The sequence below is a fragment of the Musca vetustissima genome, unplaced genomic scaffold (assembly GCF_032173495.1).
Source record: "Musca vetustissima isolate MV318-11 ecotype Yass unplaced genomic scaffold, APGP_CSIRO_Mvet_v1 utg14379, whole genome shotgun sequence".
Classification (NCBI taxonomy): domain Eukaryota; kingdom Metazoa; phylum Arthropoda; class Insecta; order Diptera; family Muscidae; genus Musca; species Musca vetustissima.
In genome coordinates, this window is record NW_026875551.1 from 82,922 (window position 1) to 103,179 (window position 20,258).

At 34.9% G+C, this 20,258-nt stretch overlaps 2 protein-coding genes across 2 annotated transcripts; one reads left to right on the top strand and one right to left on the bottom strand.

Moving 5' to 3' along the window:
• Positions 1–1,024: 1,024 nt before the first annotated feature.
• On the bottom strand, positions 1,025–11,657 carry LOC133338035 (uncharacterized). The gene is made up of 7 exons (XM_061546219.1): positions 11,652–11,657; positions 11,376–11,582; positions 3,112–4,012; positions 2,913–3,032; positions 1,488–1,652; positions 1,313–1,421; positions 1,025–1,242 (listed from the first exon to the last, which is right to left on the bottom strand). The coding sequence occupies exons 1-7, from the start codon at positions 11,655–11,657 to the stop codon at positions 1,032–1,034; spliced, it is 1,719 nt and encodes a 572-aa protein (XP_061402203.1). The 3' UTR covers positions 1,025–1,031.
• A 6,023-nt stretch (positions 11,658–17,680) lies between these two features.
• LOC133338040 (signal recognition particle subunit SRP72) lies at positions 17,681–20,157 on the top strand. The gene is made up of 3 exons (XM_061546224.1): positions 17,681–17,839; positions 18,222–19,950; positions 20,025–20,157. The coding sequence occupies exons 1-3, from the start codon at positions 17,728–17,730 to the stop codon at positions 20,155–20,157; spliced, it is 1,974 nt and encodes a 657-aa protein (XP_061402208.1). The 5' UTR covers positions 17,681–17,727.
• Positions 20,158–20,258: the final 101 nt, after the last annotated feature.

Sequence of the window (20,258 nt, forward strand, 5' to 3'; positions counted from 1 at the left end):
GGACCATTATTTCGGAGATAAAGACCAGTCCGAATCATTAACCTGCAAGATAACGGCAATCAAGACCATTATCTCGGAGATAAGACCCATTTAGAACCTTTATCTCAGATATAAGTGCCAGTCAAGTCCATTATTACCGTGATAAGGGCCAGTCAGGACCATTGTCTCGGAGATAAGAGTCAATCCTGACCATTATCTCACATATAAAGGCCAGTCAGTATAATCTATACATTTTAATCGGGCTTTATAATATATTCGATTTATTCAAGAAAATAGTGTTGACATTTCTTTGGATTTCAGGGTTGGATAAAAGTTTACCTTTTGGACGGATAAGGAAATTGAAACGTTGGTTAAGGGAAAAAATGGGAATGGAAACATTTATGTACAAGTTGTGGACATAAATTAATTTTCCTGGGATTCCAGTTTTGTTTTAACAAATTGACGCAATGTTTTAAAACTGAAGCTACAGAATTAAATCTCAAATTATACACAATAACAAATTTTAGTACATATGAATATAATTTGCACAAAATCTACCTCAATACTCTAAACCAACTGTAATATTTTTTTCTTTTTTTTTTGGTTTAAAAACATAACACAGACAGACAATTACCAAACAATTGAATACGAATGATATTGAAAATATAAAGAGATAAAATGTATATATAAAGAGATAAATGTAAAACGATTACTATCTAAATACAATTTACAAAAATATATACGTTATAATAATTAGTTATAAAAATAGAAAAAAAATACTTTAACAAAAAAGAAAAATAATAATAAATTTATAATATTAAAAAAAATAATCATGTGTGTGTATAAAACATTTGCGTATTATGTGTTTGCATTCGTTTGTTGACATATATAAATATATACGATTTTGTTTGTTTGTTTCTTAAATATTTGTTTTTTTTTTCATTGCTGTAAATATGTGTTACTTTTTTTAACAATTCAATATAAGGAATATCTTGTGGTTGGTTTAAAAGATCTCCTTTTTATTGTTATTCATTATTGTTTTTAAATGATTTTTAATTCATTGTATTATAACGCAAATTACTATCAATACCCACGCCAGGACTATCAGGTTCTGGTCCTAAATCTGAACTGGAATTAGAGAAACGTCGTCGTGATGGCAACACATCACGTATGCTATCGATTAGACGCTGTTGGAATGTCTTGTATTCCATATCGACAGATTGTGTTTCACCGAAATTAAAATCGGCCACTTCAACATTAAAGCTAAAATTCACCACAAAAAAAATTAGGATTTAGTTTTGAATCATTGTCTTTTTGTATCAACACAACTTACCGATTTCGACTCTGTAAATAATATGAAACACCAAATACTACCAGAATTATAGCAACTAATGTAAAGGATACAGGTACAACGACCACCGATAATTGGGATTGTTTTTTGGCTAAAATAATGCATTTAATTTAAAGTTATTTTTTTATTTAGAGAAAATAAAAATGTATGAACCTACCTTCGTAGAGGTTAAATGTAAACTGATTAACAGTTTCCGAAACATCATTCTTTATAAAGAACAGCAGGGTTTTACTTTCGCCATAATAGCGATAAAATTTAAATTCACAATTATCAGCGTCATAATAAAATTTGCATGTTTCATTTCCTGTGGCATTATAGGGAGCTGGAAAAAGTTAGGAGAAGAAAAAATAGATCATTTAGGACCATTGACTCGTAGATAAGATCAGGATCAGTCAGGACCATTATCTCAGAGATACGGGCCAGTCAGGTCCATTATCTCTAAGATAAGGGCCAGTCAGGTCCATTATCTCTAAGATAAGGGCCAGTCAGGTCCATTATCTCTGAGATAAAGAACAGTCAGAACCATTACCTACGAGATAAGAGTCAGTCTCCGATATAAGGGCAAGTCAGGACCATTATCTCCGAGATAAGGGCCAGTCAGGACCATTATCTCGGAGATAAGGCCCAGTCAGGGCAATTATCTCTGCGATAAGGGCCAGTCAGGACCATTATCTCTGAGACAAGATCTTGCAACGACATTTAGATCAAAGAAAATGCCAATCAGGGGCATAATCTAAGAGATACAAGCCAGTCGGGACCATTATCTAGGAGATAAGAGCCAGTCAGGACTATTATCTCGGAGATAAGACCCAGTCAGGATCATTATCTCTGAGATATGAGCCAGTCACGTTTATTCTGAAGGTAGTGGACCATCAGGACAATTAACTCTGAGATAAGGATCATTATCTCGGAGATAAGGGTCAGTCAGGACCATTATCTCGAAGATAAGACCAGTCAGAGTCATTATCTCGGTAATAAGAACAAGTCAGGGTCATTAACTCGGAGATAAGGCCCAGTTTTAACCATTATCTTGGAGATAAGGCCCAGTCAGGACAATTATCTCGGAGATAAGGCCCAGTCAGGTCAATTATCTCGAAGATAAGGCCCATTCAGAACAATTATCTGTGCGATAAGGGCCAGTCAGGACCATTATCTTTGAGACAAGATCTTGCAACGACCTTTACATCAAAGAAAATGCCAGTCAGGGACATTGTCTCTGAGACAAGGTCCAATCAGAGCCATTATCTAAGAGATACAAGCCAGTCATGATCATTACCTAGGAGATAAGAGCCAGTCAGGACTACTATCTCAAAGAAAAAGGTCAGGCAGCAGTATCTCTGCGGCTTATCACTTAGATAACAGCTCTAATTCCACCTCATCAGAGCTGTTATCTAAGCGATAAGTCAATCAGAATCATAATCTTTGAGATAAGGGCTGACCCTAAGAGCCCGTCAGGACCATTATCTCAGAGGTAAGGTATGCACCAATATGTCTGCATGTAGGTTGCATCCACCATTATCTCGAAGGTAAGGGCCAATCAGAACCATCTGATGAACCGATTTTATGTGAATCGTTTACTTACCATCGAAAACTAGCACACAATACTGAACTTTCGAAGATCCTTTACATTTTATTTCCAAATTCAATAGGTCACCGTGTTGCAGCCAATTTTGGCCACTAACCGAAACGTTGCTAATGGGTGCTATAAATAAGAATTGGTTTTATTATTAAAAAGAAAAATAAAAAAACACAAATTAAAAAAAATGCCAAGTCAAACTTACATTTCGTTATAATTTGCCGACGATAATAGCCATACACCTTCATTGGATCCTTGGCAACAATGGATTTATTGACACAATTGAAAGGTGGTTCTTCATCGGTGCCATATGTCGTCTTGGGTAAAAGATTGTAGTATTGAATTTTTCTATTCGAACTGGACATCAATTTGGGATTGATCAAGGCAGCCGACACATTCAGGGGATTGTGATTTTTGTTTTCTTGCTGCAATGCGGCGGTGAGATTTAAACCCAACAATGCTGCATTAGCATGGGCCATTTGAGCAATTTCTTTGGAAGCTTCTGCAGAGGAGATATCCCTTTTCGTCTTAGTTGCAGGTTTGGGTGTACTCGTTGTGGTTGTGGTACTCGTTGTGGTGGTGGGTGTTGTAGGTTTCGGTGTTGTTGTCGTCGTAGTGGTAGTTGTTGTTGTAGTGGTCGTCGTGGTAGTTGTTGTAGTCGTCGTAGTTACTGGATCGGGTAATTTTTCAAATGACACCACCACCAAAGCTTCAATATCATAATATTGTTCAGGATCTTTATATTCTGCCTGATAATGTAGACCATCGGACACACCAAGATAGGTGCAATTCTGAAACCAATATGTCTGTATATAGGTTGCATTCTCCATCAGATATGTCCGCTCTTCTATGGGCAAATCAATGGTGTGATTAACCAAACCCTTTGTGGAAACATATTGTGTGGTCCGTTCCCTTCCGTCTTGTATCAACTGCAGCTGTCCACCCAATGTATCGGTTACTTCGATAGCCACCGTTGCCGTGGCTAAGGTATACCAAAACCATATTTTCTTTTCCACTTCAACGGTTACATGATATTTGCCATAGCGTGTTTTATTTTTGGGATATTCTATGGACCAGGTGTTTGTGGGGAATGTTGATACAAATTGCTGGAAGAAGAAAAACAAAAATTATGAGATTTTGTGTTGTGGAAGAGGAGGAAGTTTACTTAAAGAATCTTAGGAGCTACAAAGTTGAATTTTTAAAGAATATGTATTAGGAGCTTCAATCATGGACTTGTAAAAATTATTTTTTAGGATCTGAGGAGATACTGAGGAAAACATGTTTGAAGAACTAAAAGCGTAAGGATCTGAAGAGGTAAAGGATCGTAAAGAATCCGAAGAGGTACAAAGAGGGTAAACATATAATTATTTCTTAGAGAATCTGAACTGATGATTTTGAAAGAATATTTCATTAAGGATCTGAAGAGTTATAAGCTTGGATTTTAAAAGAATATTTTATATCGGATTTAAAGAGCAACAATTGTCGAATTAAAAAGTAAAAAAGTGCCAGTCGGTGTTGCCAACAGATATATACCCTCAGCCTATGGTTTGCGGAGGTCAACGGAAAAAAAATTTTTTTCGTTCAAAGAAGAGATTGCCCTATAAACCCCATAAAAGAATTTAATGTAGGTTTGGAAAAAATATTATGATTTGCAAAGTTTCGATCAAACCTGGCATTTTCGAAATTTTTGACCCCCTTGTGGGAGAGGTACGAGAAGTGGTAGACTAACGGGTTTGGATGGAATTGTATATTCCGTTCGCTACATATAATATTTAGAACTTTTCAAAATTGTAACCCTTTCAGAGGGAGGTACTGAATGGACCGATAAATCCCATCTCCCAACAATATACAGGTATGGTTAAAATATTAGATTGTTCAAAGTTTGTTTTGAATCGAATGCTCTGTTCGCAAAATATTAAAAAAATGCATTTTCAGCACAATTTTGACCATTTTATTGGGGGAGTGGACCGATTTTACCCATTTTTAAACTCCATTTGAGATTTAAAGAAATGTTAAGATGTGCACAGTTAGGATCAAATCGGACATTCCATTAGCCTAATGTTGGATTTATAAATATTGAAAATGTTGACCTTTTGTGGGGGAGGTACTAGAAGGATTGGATCGATGGTTGAAATATTACGATGTGTAAAGTTTGTTTTAAATCGGATAGCCCATTCATATATTATAAAATGGTCTTTCAGCAAAAATTCTGTCCATTTTGAGGAGGAAGTAACCTCTGACAAAGACTGTAGCCTTTTGTAGTTGAGGATTGTATTTTTTTCCTCAACAGCCTGAGTTTCATTGTTCCATGGGACCAATGCTTGCCACTAGCTTCCTCAGGGCTTCTATGGCTTTTGGAGTTTCAAATTCCAGCATTAGATATTCCCCATTGAAAGCGTAGCTATCCAAGTCAATAGAGCCCCCTCCTTGTCGTAGGTACTCCATAATCTTGCTGTTGACCGCATTTAACACTTCCTTGTGGGTCCCCCTTTTTAGCTTACCGGACGCGCTATTCCCGTCGATCACTGCATAGCAGAGCTCGTCTCGATAGCGTTTCCTGGCAAATTTGGCATAAGACGGCGGCTCCTTAACATCCGTTGCTGTCATCTTCCTCTTTCGCAAATACAGCTTGGTCTTTTTGGGATTCCCGGTCTTTGCCGAAGATACCGACTACTTAGCATCTGTTGCTGTCATCTTCCCCTTTCGCAAATACCGGTTGGTCCTTTTGGGATTCCCGGTCTTTGCGGAAGATTCCGACTCAGCACTCGTCTTCCTGATATTAGTGCCAGCTTCGTTTGCCTTCGTCAGTGTATTCTCGTGGCAGTCTCCTTTGACGTTAGATTGACTCAGCTTTCTCTCTGCTCTTTTTCTTTTTGACAGATTTGACAGTCGTCTGCACATCCGGAGACCTTATCCTGTTTGGCACTTCCGCAGAAGTGGAGTGAAGGTCAAGCTTATCCATTTGAGCCTCTGTCTGCATCTCGCCCTTTTTGTTTATCCGGTTCATTCTGACCTACTTCCACATTTGTGCCCCAGACAACTGCTTCTTCCTGGTTGTGAGTTTGGCGATATCCTTACTCACCACCTCTATCATCTTGTCAGTGAGTGATCAAACTATTCCATTACCTACAGCATACACTGGTTGTAATAGATTAGTAGGATCATCCACCTCCCCCCTATCCGCCAAGTGGGGACACGCCCGGTAGGAGACTAACAACTCGCTATCAGAACAAAGTCGTGGATTTTTTAGAATATTTTTCGAAAAACTATCAGAATTGAAGATATGGATTTTTTTGGGAATAAATTTCTAAAAACGATCAGAGCTAAGTATTGAGTTTTTAAATATACTTTTTAGAGGTGTTTATTATACAAGAATATTTTTCGAAAGACTATCAGAATGGAAGACATGTTTTTAGGTATATCTTTCTATAATCTTTTAGAGCTAAGCGTTGATTTTTAAGTATATTTTTAAAAGACTATTGCAAGTGTTTATTTTCTAATAATATTTGTTACGAATATCAGAACCAAATTTGCAAATACTACGTTTTATTAAAGATTTTTTTTTTTTATATTAATAGCGATTCAAATTGCATTAAACGACCAATTCCCTAAATTTTTTTCAGACATATAAAATCTTTATCGTAAAAAAATTAATACTTTAATTCAATATAAATGTATGTCAATAAAGATATTAAGCAAAAGTGAAAAGCAAATGCGTAAAACGTTTTTGGAGAAGAAAAGATAAGTCTTCGTTATCTGTCTGCGACTGTGTAAACGTTTTGAGGACAGTTCAATAACATTTTGTTTTCATTTTTTTACAATCATATCCACATGCCTGTATATTGTCACATTTAAATTAAATATTTAAATAAAATCGTATCTTTTCTTGTTTTGGATAAACAAAAATATATCAGTTAATATGTAAACCTTATATTCTGTAACAATATGGACAGCATATTGTGTTCAAATATTTGAACTGGATATTTTTTAAATAAACAAATAATATTGAAAGTAATAAAAAAGTAACTTAGGTTTCGAATAACCTGCCCTGCAGCGAGCAGCTTTAGTAAAATTGTAGTGTTTTACTGGTGACATTGTCGCTAGTACTAGTGAAAAAGTATACCACAACCAATGTAATTTCCTATGGACATTTAACATAGGCTTGTCATAGGAGAAGTACCAGTAGACCTTGACTATATTGACTAAGTAGTTCTTTTGGGACTATATGGTGACATTTGAACCAAATAGTCACTAGAAAAAGATTATATCTTTTGAGATTATGTGATGACGTGTATACCAAATAATCACTACATTATATTGGGTTTCCTGAGCTATATGTAGACATTTGAACCAAATAATCACTAGAAAAAGATTAGATCTTTTAAGTTTATATGGTGACGTTTGAACCAAATAATCACTGCATTTTATTGGGTATCCTGAGCTATATGTAGACATTTGAACCAAATAAACACTAGAAGACCATTAGTCCTTTCGAGATCATATGGAGGCATTCGAACCAAATAGTCATTTGAGATTTTTAGGAAAATGCTTGTAATAGAATAAGTATTTAACAACGTTACATTTTTAACGCAGTTATTAAGTAACAAAAACAAAAGTAAAGCACAGTTCAATCTACACACAATATATTTAATTAATCTAAAACAGTCTGCGAATTTTAGGCAAGGTAATAAATTAAGAAATGGATTACATATATAGCTCACTTTTTTCAAGGCTGGCCAAACCTTGTCTTATTTTTAATAAAACTGAATAGTGTTAGAACTAGGATTTTAAAATTATATAGTATAACATAAAAACATTCAGTTAAATTTGTGGTTCTTCATCATTTTCATCTTGTTCCTTTTCTTCGGGTGAATACACATAAATACATACAATACTGGAAAGTATGTACCACTTATATGTTTTAAATGAATATAAAAAATATTGGATTTGAAATAAATTTATATCTGGAATATTATTGAAAATATCAAATAAAACGCAAATGGGATTTATAATGGATCTGTTCCAGAACATGCAAGAATCTTCAATATACCAATTTTTTCAATTACTCATTTAAAAGTTTTATTAATTTTTGAGTACGGGATCATACTATAAATAGTGACATCCAAAAATAAAATTTCCAATTCTTTGAACATATACCAAAATTGGAAATATTTTTAAATATCGCGAACGACAACCCTACCACAATTTACTTATCAAAAACAAATGTTACCAGCATTAGTACTAGCTCGAACAAAACCATAAAACGAGAATAATGAGTCACAATTTGTTTATCAACAAAAGAAAATAAAAACAAATACATAATAAAGTAATGCCGTACGTTAACCGGTGCTACTGTTAATAATTTGTTGTGTGACAATACTGGAGAAAGTAAAAAAACCCAAAATATATACATACATGATTTATTTCTGGGAAATCAGTATGGATGGGTGATGGATTTTTGTAGAATGTTGACAGTTTAAAAAATTAAATATGGGATTGTCCCATAGTTCGGATACAAATATATATTGTTAGAAGGCCTACTTGTATGTTTAAGAATTGTTTCTTAGAGGAATGAAAGAACGCAATGTTTGATTTAAAAAATGAAATCTTAGAAAAATTGAAGAGTACATGCGTGAATTTTTAAGAATACTTTTAATACTTGGCCGTGTATTTTTAGGAATATTTTTTGTAAATATTGTCAGTATTCCAAGAATATTTTTCGAACGACTATCAGACGTAAAGGCTGGTATATTTTTAAGAATATTTTTCAAAATATCTCTTTAAAATGCATGCATTTGATAAGCAATTTTATTCAACTATGACAAATATAGGGGTCCTTTTTTGGAAATCTATTATTTCAAAGAATAAAAAAATTCAAGATTTTTTTTAAGAATATTTTTCGAGCAATTGTCAGACGTAAAGTCTTTTTTATACCTTCCACCATAGTGTGGAGGGTACATTATTACACTGTGCGACAAATTTGAAATTTTTTGATAATTACCGGGAAATTTCAACAGATTATGAAAGAGGGGCTAAAAAAGAAGACACGTGTATGGGGGGTTTGAAGGTTTACGTCGGGGGTTAATCTAAAAAGGGGGGACAATATTCCCCCTTTTCTAGAATTTTGATAATTTTCGAATTATGATTTCTTGAAATCCTTGCATTGTAGGTATATAGTGCCTTCGGCAATATTACTCATAAAATATCGAGGAATATTTTGGTATGCAACTTTAACCCTCAACCGACTCATTAAAGGGGTCTTTTCGGCCCCTTTTTCCAGGAGTGATTGAAAACTCATTCAAAACGGGGTTAAAGCTGCTCAGAATATTCTACAGAAATGTTCGCCATAAAGTTTTACTATAAGTCTCAGAATACACTAAAACTCAAAAATTAGCCTAAACGTCAAAAATCTTAAAAAGACAAAAACTGATTTAAGGGTTAATATTGTACTTATTACTAGTTTTTACACATTTTTCCCACAAGATGTCGTTTTAGAAGGATAGTATAAGAGACAAATTAATTCTCCATCAATTTTTAGCATAAGTCACTGAACAAGAGAAATCTGCATATATAATGTATATACCGAATATATAATATAAAGACATTTCCCAGTATTTTTTGACAAAGTGCATTAAAGTAAATGAAACTTAATTTTAGGTATATAATGTCAAAGAATAAAATATTCTTCGTCAAAATCCACTTCAAGTCTCAGAAGAAACTAAATACTTATATTCAATGGGATATATCGGTCCACGTTTAGGCATAGTTCCCATATAAGGGCAGCCCAAAATTTCGGTATTTTGGGTTTCTTATTTTTTTTTTATTTTTGGGTACCAAATGTCTCCACTAAAAATGATAAATATCGGTCCAATTTTTCTGGTAGCCCCCATATAACTGTAGCCCCACAATTACGATATTTTGGCGGGTTTAAGAGCGTTTTAAACCGAATTCGCTGAATTTCGGTACAATGGGTTCATATTGGGTACCAAATTTATTCACTAAAAATTACAGATATAGGTCTATTTTTCGGGTAGCCCCCATTAAAGGCCACCCCCTAATTTTCGGTATTTTGGGGTTCTTGAGCGCCTTTTTCAACCGAATTCGTTGTAATTTGGTATTTTGTAGTCATCAAATCTTCCTACCAAAAATTATTAATATTCGCCCCCTTCTTATATTAAAATAGATAGCTGATTAGTTCCATGTGTAGGGGCTGTCCCCATATAGGCGTGTTCTACCATAGTATAGGGGATAGACGTTACACGAAATAGTTAGTTTTACCCAACAAATTATGAAATTCTATGACGATTTAGCCTACGCTTATAATTATTCCGCTTTCTAAGGAAATCGTGATAAAAAAACTCGAACCTGGCGATAATGAAATATGTCGGCCATCATTCAGACATCTCCCCCATATAATAATACCTCCTGAAGGAAAGAATTGAGACACAAAAACAAAAATATGCGGTTCGAAATTGACATTAGCCCTCATATAATTATAACCCCAAATATTTGAAAATGTGTTAATCCAATATTAAGATAATGGGATATCTGGTTGGTAGGAAGATTTGCTATATGGAGGGTGAGGATACCCTAAAATTTTCCGTTTAATGGTGGCTACCTTGAAAAAGGACCCAAAAATAATAATTTTTCTTAGGAAGATTTTCTACCCAATGTGAACTTGAAATACTAAATTACAAGCAATGGAGTGTGAGGATACCCTAAAATTTTCCGTTTAATGGTGGCTACCTTGAAAAAGGACACAAAAATAATAATTTTTCTTAGGAAAATTTTCTACCCAATGTGAACTTGAAATACTAAATTACAAGCAATTTGATTTAAAAACGTGTCAAAACTGCACAAAAAACGAAATTTCGGAGCAAGCATTTATGATGGAAACCCTAAAAAGTGTTTGATCTTTCAATTCGGTGGAAAATGGACCAAGGACTATATGAAGAATATGTAAAAAATTACCAACATTACATATTTTCTAATAAGATTTCGAGCGGCATTTTTCGAGAAGTTTTACCGACTTGAACACTCAACATTCAACATTTCTGAGGGGCTCAGGCAACGATAAAAATGTAATTTTCTTATCAGTGTTTTAGAGTCCATGACCTACTGTGTGTATGGTAAGCCTGTACGAATGGTGTTCTGTATTACCAATGCTCGTCTGATTTTAGAAAATCTCCTCTGAAATACATTCTCTAAATATGTACATATGTATTAAAGACACGGTGCAAAATGTTAGTGAGATAGGTCAGCCAAATAAAATAATTAACATAAGGTATATAAAAATCTATTAAATCCAATTGGAAATCCCATCATATCCCAAAGATACTGTAATTTTTTGTCAAATTGTCACACGACCCTCCTTCTCAGTTTTAAATAAACAGGAATCACAATTACTTCCGCCAACATATTTAAATATTGAAACATTTTTTAATGAATAATAAAAATCTCTTAACTTACACCTTTATGTTGGGGATTGGCATCGTCCCTCCATGTATAACGATAATCATCTTTTGGCGAAATTTTACCCTTTTCATCGTAAAGTGTAGCTGTAAAATTAACCGTGGAACCCACTAAAGCCGACGGGGAACTCTGGATTTCCACAAAGCTGGCATCCGCTAAATAAACAACAACAAAACGAACATTATTATCAGCATATGACTTGCCCTACAATGCAAATAGTACATATTTTTGCAATGAAGGGGCGTTCTATAACATATTTCTTGTTTTACATACCGACATTATTGCCACTCCACCAAATGACGCAGTATATGAAAACTTTTATAAAGAAATGCAAATGACTATGTGACTGCTGCTGCCGTTTGAAAACCTGCATATTTGTTTTCTCCAATCAATGCGATGGATGATATGGGTAGTCGCTGTTGGTAGTGCGGGCGATGGGGACGAAATATTACTTTCAAAACTGGGAATTCGTTTCGTTTTTCTTCCCGTTTATCACGTTGCACTGACTACAGAGCGAGCAGCGGCACTTTCACAATTTTGCTTCTCTTCTCTATTTCGGGATGAATAATTTTATTGTATTTCTTTACACATTGCTAATAGTATTGTATTGCATTTGTTTTTGTTGTATGCAATTCTTTGTGATGACACTTTTTTCTTATAGAATAATTAATTTTATTTTGTAATACCACCCAACACTTTTTTCTTATTTTACAATTGATTTTCTTTGGAATTCTTTGTGGTTTTTATTTCTTTAGTTTTGTTACGTTTTTAAGCGTCGCCCAATGCGTTTAATTGCCAGAATTATAACGCAATTTCTACTTTTTTCCTCAATAATTTACACAAAACAAAAAAGTTATTACCCCCTTTGTCACTCTGAGAAAACTTATTGAAAAACGTTCCACCTTTACGAATGGGATGGGATAAGACAAAATGCCCGGTAAAGAAGAAGTCAAAGAAGAAGACGGAAAGTTACGAAGGAGGTGGGATGGAGACTAAATGGGAGCTGGTTTGTTTACGAATGGTGTCACTCTGAGAAAACTGCGTGATATGTGTTCAGTTCAGCACACATTCAGAGTTTGCTAATTACAACCCTGTAAACCTGAGGTCAAAGCAAACGAGACGAGGACCAACCGTGGCGAATGAGAATCAAAACAAACGAGAGGACCAACCAACAGCTGATCACAATTTGAGCAGTTGATCTCAGCTGTTTGTAGTTCCGGAACGAACTAGTTTATTGAATGACACTTCACTATAACATGATAACACATGGTCTGTTCCCGTACTGCAAGAATCTACCATTTTTTACTACAATAACACTTTTTTCCTTTATGATATCGGAAAAAATAGTAAAAACTCGTAGATTCTTGCAGTACGGGAACAGACCAACATTGTTCGATGGACTATAAAATAAGAGAGTTTACGTTCTCGTTTACATCGTACTGGATTTAATTAAATAGTATAATAAGTAATAAACCAAGTGTGAAATTGGAAAATTTTGCCACTTCTTCAGTAGGGTAACATAATTACAATACAGAAAATCACACGTATAGATATTTTTAATATATTCAAATTAATATATTATATTAAATTAATTAAATTGATTGCACTTATCAGGTTCGTGCACCTTCTTTAATTTTAATAATTTAACGCTGTTTTAAAATCGATGATTTATATAGATTCTGAATGATTTCCATTTAATAGATATAATAGCCCCTGTTAAGTCCGCACTATAGGGACTTGGGTGGTTGGCAGGTACAGTGCAATGATTCTCCCAATAGAGTCAGTACGTCCAATGCGTACTCGTGAGCCAAAAAAGAAACAGAAATAAAACACAATATGTTTATGAATAAAAGGTTTCGACCAATGCCGAGTATTTATTGGTAAACAATATTACCTGTATGGTACAACAATATGTACGGTGGCTTACTATTTAAGCCCGATCACAACAATATGTGCGTGGCCAGTCGGTAACGACGAAAGTTAACCAAGTAATACTAATAACAATGTTGTTGACACAAAGATGCCTAAAGGTGGCGCAAACTCAAAATGTAAACAAAAGTCCGTTGAAATCTGTCAGCCTCATACTATTACAAGGGTGTAATAAAAGGGAGTAGACAGATTTCAACGGCTACGGCCTTTCAAATTAAAGGCTAACTATTTAACTATTTTAAACAGCGATTCTTGCTTAAACAGCCCCAATTTTACTTGTGGCAAGTAGACCTCTGCATTAATGTACCCATGGTACAATTATTCAAGGTAGGCCATAGCAACCTATAAATTACATTTTTCCATACTGTGGCTTGTTATGCCAAAGTCACATACAAAATGTGTGACTGTGAGTGTGCAAGTTTTTAAAAAATATAACAAAATATATTCGAAAATCGATTTGTTTACAGATGAATTTTACAACATTCTAAGCATGGTATAATTATTACAAGGTAGGGCACAGCTACCAACTGATTTTTTCTCAAGGCGGCTTGTTCCATCAAATCAAACTACATATTTTGTGTATGTGTGTGTATTGTTTTGTTGAATACAATGTCAAATAAATTCAAAATAAATTGAAATATATTCAAGTTTAATTGAAATTTAACACGATCGTCTGGAAGTAATTACTTTGTTATGGATGGAACAAACATTTTATGGTATTCCCTACGGGATTTTGGGAAGAAATCATAACCTTTCATTCATTTTTCGCGTTTTTAGTTTTGTGTTGAAAAAATGTCAAATAAACACAAACACTTGTTCCGTATATTTATTTTATTTTTGGCAGAAGAGGCCACAAAAGCATAGTTGCTTTCTTGTTATTCACCTCAAGCTGCCCTATGTACCTTGATTGTATGAAATGTATGATTTGTGAATGAATCAACATGTAAATCATATCCCCAACTTGATTTTGAAAAGAAAACCTGGCATTCCATTCATTTTTCGCGTTTTTTGTAAATTGTTAAAAATAAAATATATCAAATGAACAGAATGACTAGTTGCAATTGTTTTTATTCTGACATTATTGCCCATAAGGTATATGTGTATTTTCTCCTTTCTGACAAAAGTTACCCTACCTTGTATAATTGTACCATGCAATGGCCTACCTTGAATAGTTGTACCGTGGACACAACTACTTTTTTCCTTCATAATTTACACAAAACAAAAATCGATTAATCGACTTTTTGTATTGAAAAGTCTAAAAGTCGAAATCGACTTTTGATCTATGAGAAATTCGTAAAGTCGACTCATGGCCTATAAATAAGGTCACCCAGCGAGACCAGCTGGATATCTGCGCCACTCAAGTTTGCTGTCAAAATGCATTATTGTGAATTGACTCCCATTGTGAAAACGTAATCAAAGTCGAAATTTTTGACATTAGACTTGAGAAAAACAGATATTTTTCGATTTTGATTGCTACCTTGGTGACCTTATAATACATCTTGAGTCAACTTTTCAAAATCAACTTTCGATTTTCTTCATAAATACTTGGTTTTTTATCACAAAGCGGAAATTGTCAAAAATTACACTTTCCAGAACTTATTTTCATCTGTTGACAACAATTCTTATAAAAAATTAAATTTTTAGTCAGTTTTGCTTTAGTTGGTAAAAGTCGAAAATCGATTTTGAACAGGTTTGACAAAATCGTAAGATCGAAAAGTTGACTTTTTAGTTAAAGGCAAAATTCGAAAAGTCTGAAAATCTACTTTTTAGTCAGAGGGAAAGTCAGTCTTTAAAATCATACAAAACCATGCGCCTGTCTCCTAATACCGCTGACCATTTTTACCGATACAATTGATGCATGCATGTTGTTGTTTGTTGAAATTCTCAATAGTCCCTATAGTTTGTTTCCCATATTTGTCAACTTTTGCGCTCGACTAGTCAGTAGTCACACGTGCAAAATTTCATGACAAATTTTCTTCTCAATTTCTTTAAAAATTGCATTGTTGTTTAGACACGCAAATAACCCTTGCATTAAATTTATGAATTTTCTTATTCTTCCACACACTCATTTTCTCGTTTGACCATTGTTCATGAAAATTAAAAAAATGGAATTAAAAGAAAAAAACTTAATTATAAAAGGAAGTTTTGAATTACTCGAAGAAGCTATAGCCATAGAATGAAGACCTGTTATGTAGTTTTTTTTCTCGCAAAAGGTTTTAATTTTAATAACTGCCTTGATGTTTGTTTGCAGACAGAAAAAATAAAATGAAAGAAAATGCAAAACTTTTCTGCAGCCAACTTCAGTTGTTTACAACGAATAACGAAACAAAAGAGAATTGCGGAGTACAAGTATGTATGTACCCCCTTTTATTCCTCTCACCTCTTTCGCCCATAAACTCAATTTACTTTACCACAAAATTTGCCCGTGTGACTACTGACCTACGTATCCCTATTCTTTCCCCAGTTTGCATGCTATGTGAAATGATAACATATGATAGAACATTTGATAGAACACACTGATTGCCATGGTACAATTATAAAAGGTAACAGCAAATCCCAGCTGATTTGATTCCAACGTAACACTAGTGTCAATATGAATTTGACAAATTATGTTTTTAAAAATCACCTAACAGGAAAATTGGAAACGCATACAATTTGAAATTGTTCTATATCAAATATGATCCCGTATCCAATTTACTCAATCTGTCAGCTGGGAAAGTTTGAGGAAGCAAATCTTTCTTCATGGAATAACTCGCAATTCTCTACATTTTCATATGTGTAACACTTATAAGTGGCAATGGCTCAATTATAACTTTGAAAACTTTTAACTCGAGAAATTTGGTCGAGTAATAATGGTAAACAGGAATGCCTACTTCTGATTGGCTGTTATGTTGATTTTGAAGTATTGGCATCTAATTTTGGCATATTTACTAGATTTGCGTTCCCGAACTTTTCAAATTATTTTGTACTCTGAGAGCAATTTTGAAATGTTTCCCATTTACTAGATTTACTATTAAAAAAATACTGTAATAGACCAATAAATTTGATGTTTTTAATTTTCTTTGAGGATTCGAAATATTACATTTTTAAAATAAATATAATTGGTTTGTTTGTTTACATTTTTCTGTCAAATGACGTTGACAATAGTATAAGTTACAACAGAGAGTAAGCCGTTTTTATTCTCTTCTGTATTAATACTGAGAAAAGTAAACAAACAACATTCAGTAAGATTCATCAAATAGTCTGCAGATTCGCGAATTTTTTCCATTTAAATTGAACATTTAAATCAAAATGTTTGGATATCTCGCACCCTATGTTTGTCAATTATGCGCGGTGTACAAAAATACTCACCTTCTCACCTATACAGAGTTTGTAAGACGACCGTATTAACCAAATACGTATGGACTTTATGTGCATCTGTGCCAATTGAAAACGGTAAAAATTGATGAAAACTGCTTTTTTATTGATCGAAAAATGTTTACATTTATAGAAAAAAAATTTCAATAACTGGAATTCTATTTTAAAAAAACCAAAATTTCAAAATAAGCATTGTCAATGTTTAAGAATTTCAATATTTGTTTATTGTTTTATCTGAGTGTATATACCCTCATTAGCTATAGAAAGGAGGGTACACAAATTCATTGGATCAAATCTATTTGAGACAATATGGGGTCGATTTATGAATGTCCGTCTGGTGTGCATAATAACTCTCGAATAGAGTAACCGACTTGTTCCAAAGAAGGTGTCCGATTTGGTTTTACAAAGTTTTCCGATTGCCGATGCAGTGAGCTAACCATGTCCTCAAATTCTGAGGTAACTGAGAGGAATCACGGCTCGCTATATCCCTTTAGGATGAATATTCGAATTAAAAGGAATGTTCCCAGCAGAGGCTCCCCAGAAGACCCAAGGGAGACAGAACAAGCGGTAAAAGATATTCGAGGTCTGCTAACAAGTACGAACCAAAACACTGTACAAAGTTTCATTACATATATGTTAAAGGTTTCCACTTTGTTCTGAACGTTATCGCAAACCATTTTCTACATAGTCCATTTTTGATATATAAATGCCGCGACTCATTATAAAGAAGTCCAAGCCCAATTTGTCACTCGTTTTACAAGGGATTAAAATATACCGACTGATTTTTTTTTGTGTACACCGCTTAACAACGTGTTTATTTTTTTAATTTATCACATGGAGATATTACCTTTAGTCTAAATAACCCTTAATATATATATGAAACGTATGTCAGTTCAAAAATATAAAGACAATGTGTTACCCTGTAGTTTTTTGACAGCAAATCGCACTGCCACGAAACACGACTGCACCTTACGAAGCGAAAGTGCTGCATGATTTTTTTAATTTAATTGAAATAATTTAAAAAAAATAATAAAGAAAAGTGCAAGTGAAATAGACATTGAAAATGTCTAAAGATGCAAATCCCAAGGAATCCATCATCAAAGCTGCATATGCTGATGTAAATAAGTTCGGACAAAATGGAGAGTTCGATAAGGCTATGAAGGCTGTCAATAGAAGTGAGTTGAATAAAAGTCCATGAGACCAGGAATTGATGGGGAAACAAGCTTCGGAATCTCTTCTACGCGTGCACATATGGATGAACTAATATAACTAAAGCGATTTTACAATTGCAAACATACATAAATTCTAATTGGAACCATGGCTCCAAAATTCAGTCTTCGGTATAACTCGTTTTTTGTCAAAAAAAAAAGTTTGCCCCAAAGTGATGGGGCTCAATATACAACGATGCTAATGAATTTATAGCCACAGTTAATTTGTAAGCCAAGGAGAGTCATTTTTTATTAATGAAGTAATCGAACATATTGACGCACCCCACTGTACACGTATATTTTTATTTATCTAATTTATAATAAAATTCCATTTTACTCTTACTTACAGTACTCGGTGTTGCACCCGACGATCAGACAGCCTTACACTGCAAAGTCATTTGTTTGATACAAATCTCCAAATTTGAGGAGGCCGTCAAGTTTATTGACAAAAACAAGCTTTCATCGTCATTGATTTTCGAAAAAGCCTATTGTGAATATCGCTTGAATAAACCTGAAAATGCTTTGAAAATTATTGACGAGGCCCGTCTACCATCGTTACCACCAAATCTCAAGGAATTGCGTACTCAAGTTCTCTATCGCCTGGAGCGTTACGAAGAATGTTTCGAATCGTACAAGGAAATCATTAAGAATACCAGTGATGATTACGAGGATGAACGGCGTACTAACCTGAGTGCTGTTGCCGCCAATTTGGCTCTGGATGAAACTAAAGACATTCCCGATATACCGGAAGATACCTATGAACAACATTTCAATGGGTCTTGTATTTTGTCTAACCGTCAAAAGTATGCTGAGGCCGAGAAGAAATTGCGTGCCAGTGAGAAATTGTGCCGTGAGACATTGGAGGAAGATGGTGCCTCCGAGGAGGAAATCCGTGAAGAATTGGATGTTATTCGTGTCCAGATTGCCTACTGCTTGCAAATGCAAAGTAAAACTAAGGAGGCAGCTGCCATTTATGCTGAAGTGTTGAAAAACAAGCCCAAGGATCCGGCATTAGTTGCTGTTGCTAGCAACAATTCGGTGGCCATTAACAAAGACCAACATGTATTTGATTCGAAGAAGAAAATCCGTTCAGCCTTGTCTGAGGCATGCGAACACAAGTTGACATCACGTCAAAAGAAGGCCATTGCCTTGAACAATTGTCTCCTGGCATTGTTTACCAATTCAAGTGAACAAGTACAACAATTCTGCGCCAAGCTGGCCAATCAATATCCCGACTTGGAATTCCAAACGGTGCTGATCAAGGCCACACAATTGTCAAAGGATAAGAAACACAAGGAGGCCATTGATCTATTGCAGAAATATGCCTCTAACACTAAGGACAAGGATCAAGCATTTGCCACCAAATTTGCAATTATTCAATTACTTTTGTCTCAGGGTGATCGCAAGGGTGCCGTTGAGGTGTTCCTATCATTGGGTGAAAATAAATACAAGCCTGGTATTGTATCGGCTTTGGTGACTCTCTATTTGGGTCTCAACAACAAGCCAGCTGCATCGGAACTCCTAAAGACGGCCGTTGATTGGTATAAAAAGAATAATGTCAGCAGTGCTGATTTGTCGGATATGTGGCGCCAGGCTGCTGAATTCCATTTGCGTGGTGGAGCCACTGAAACTGCGGCTAGCTCTCTGGAAGAGTTACTCAAATTGAAACCCAACGATATGAAAGTGCTGGCTCAATTGGTTATAGCCTATGCCCAATTTAATCCCAAAAAGGCATTGGAAGTTAGCAAGAAATTACCCAAGTTGGAGACCTTGACAACGGCCTCTGAAATTGACGCCTTGGAGGCGGCCAATTGGGTAATGTCAACTAAGGCAGCTAAAAAATCGGCAAATGCCAAAATTGAAATGTCACCCGGCACCCCAGTTGTCGAACGTAAGAAGAACAACAAACGTAAGCGTAAGGGTAAATTGCCCAAGAACTATAATGCCGAGGTGCCACCAGATCCCGAAAGATGGTTGCCCAAATACGAACGGACCGGTTATCGCAAGAAACGTGACCGCAGAACCAAGGAAATTATCAAGGGTTCCCAGGGCATGTCCTCGCAAGCAGCTGAGCAATAGTAAGTTTTTTCATTTTTCTGCTCGGTAATAGAGTAGGATTTAATGGGAATTTTCTCTCTCTCTCTCTCTTCAGTGACATGTCAAATCGTGCAAATTTGGGTAAGAATTCACCTGCCACTCCCGTTTATCAAGAGCCCACCCCAGGACCCCGCCAGCAACACCGCAAGGGTGGCCACAAAAAGAAGAAGGGCAACAACCGCTTCTAAACAAAACAAAAAACAACGGATTATTGATGGTTTCTTGGACATGACGCGACCGAACATTCACAAGGGCAAACATCATGCCTGTATGTTCAGAATTTGTTTTT

Excerpts from the sequence above, each read along its gene's own strand:
- LOC133338040 (XM_061546224.1), top strand. The coding sequence starts at position 17,728 with ATGTCTAAAGATGCAAATCCCAAGGAATCCATCATCAAAGCTGCATAT. Across the intron at positions 17,840-18,221 it reads TATGAAGGCTGTCAATAGAA|TACTCGGTGTTGCACCCGAC; the intron begins GTGAGTTGAATA and ends TCTTACTTACAG. Across the intron at positions 19,951-20,024 it reads TCGCAAGCAGCTGAGCAATA|TGACATGTCAAATCGTGCAA; the intron begins GTAAGTTTTTTC and ends CTCTCTCTTCAG.
- LOC133338035 (XM_061546219.1), bottom strand. Across the intron at positions 3,033-3,111 it reads TCGGCAAATTATAACGAAAT|CACCCATTAGCAACGTTTCG; the intron begins GTAAGTTTGACT and ends TCTTATTTATAG. Across the intron at positions 1,422-1,487 it reads TACATTTAACCTCTACGAAG|CCAAAAAACAATCCCAATTA; the intron begins GTAGGTTCATAC and ends GCATTATTTTAG.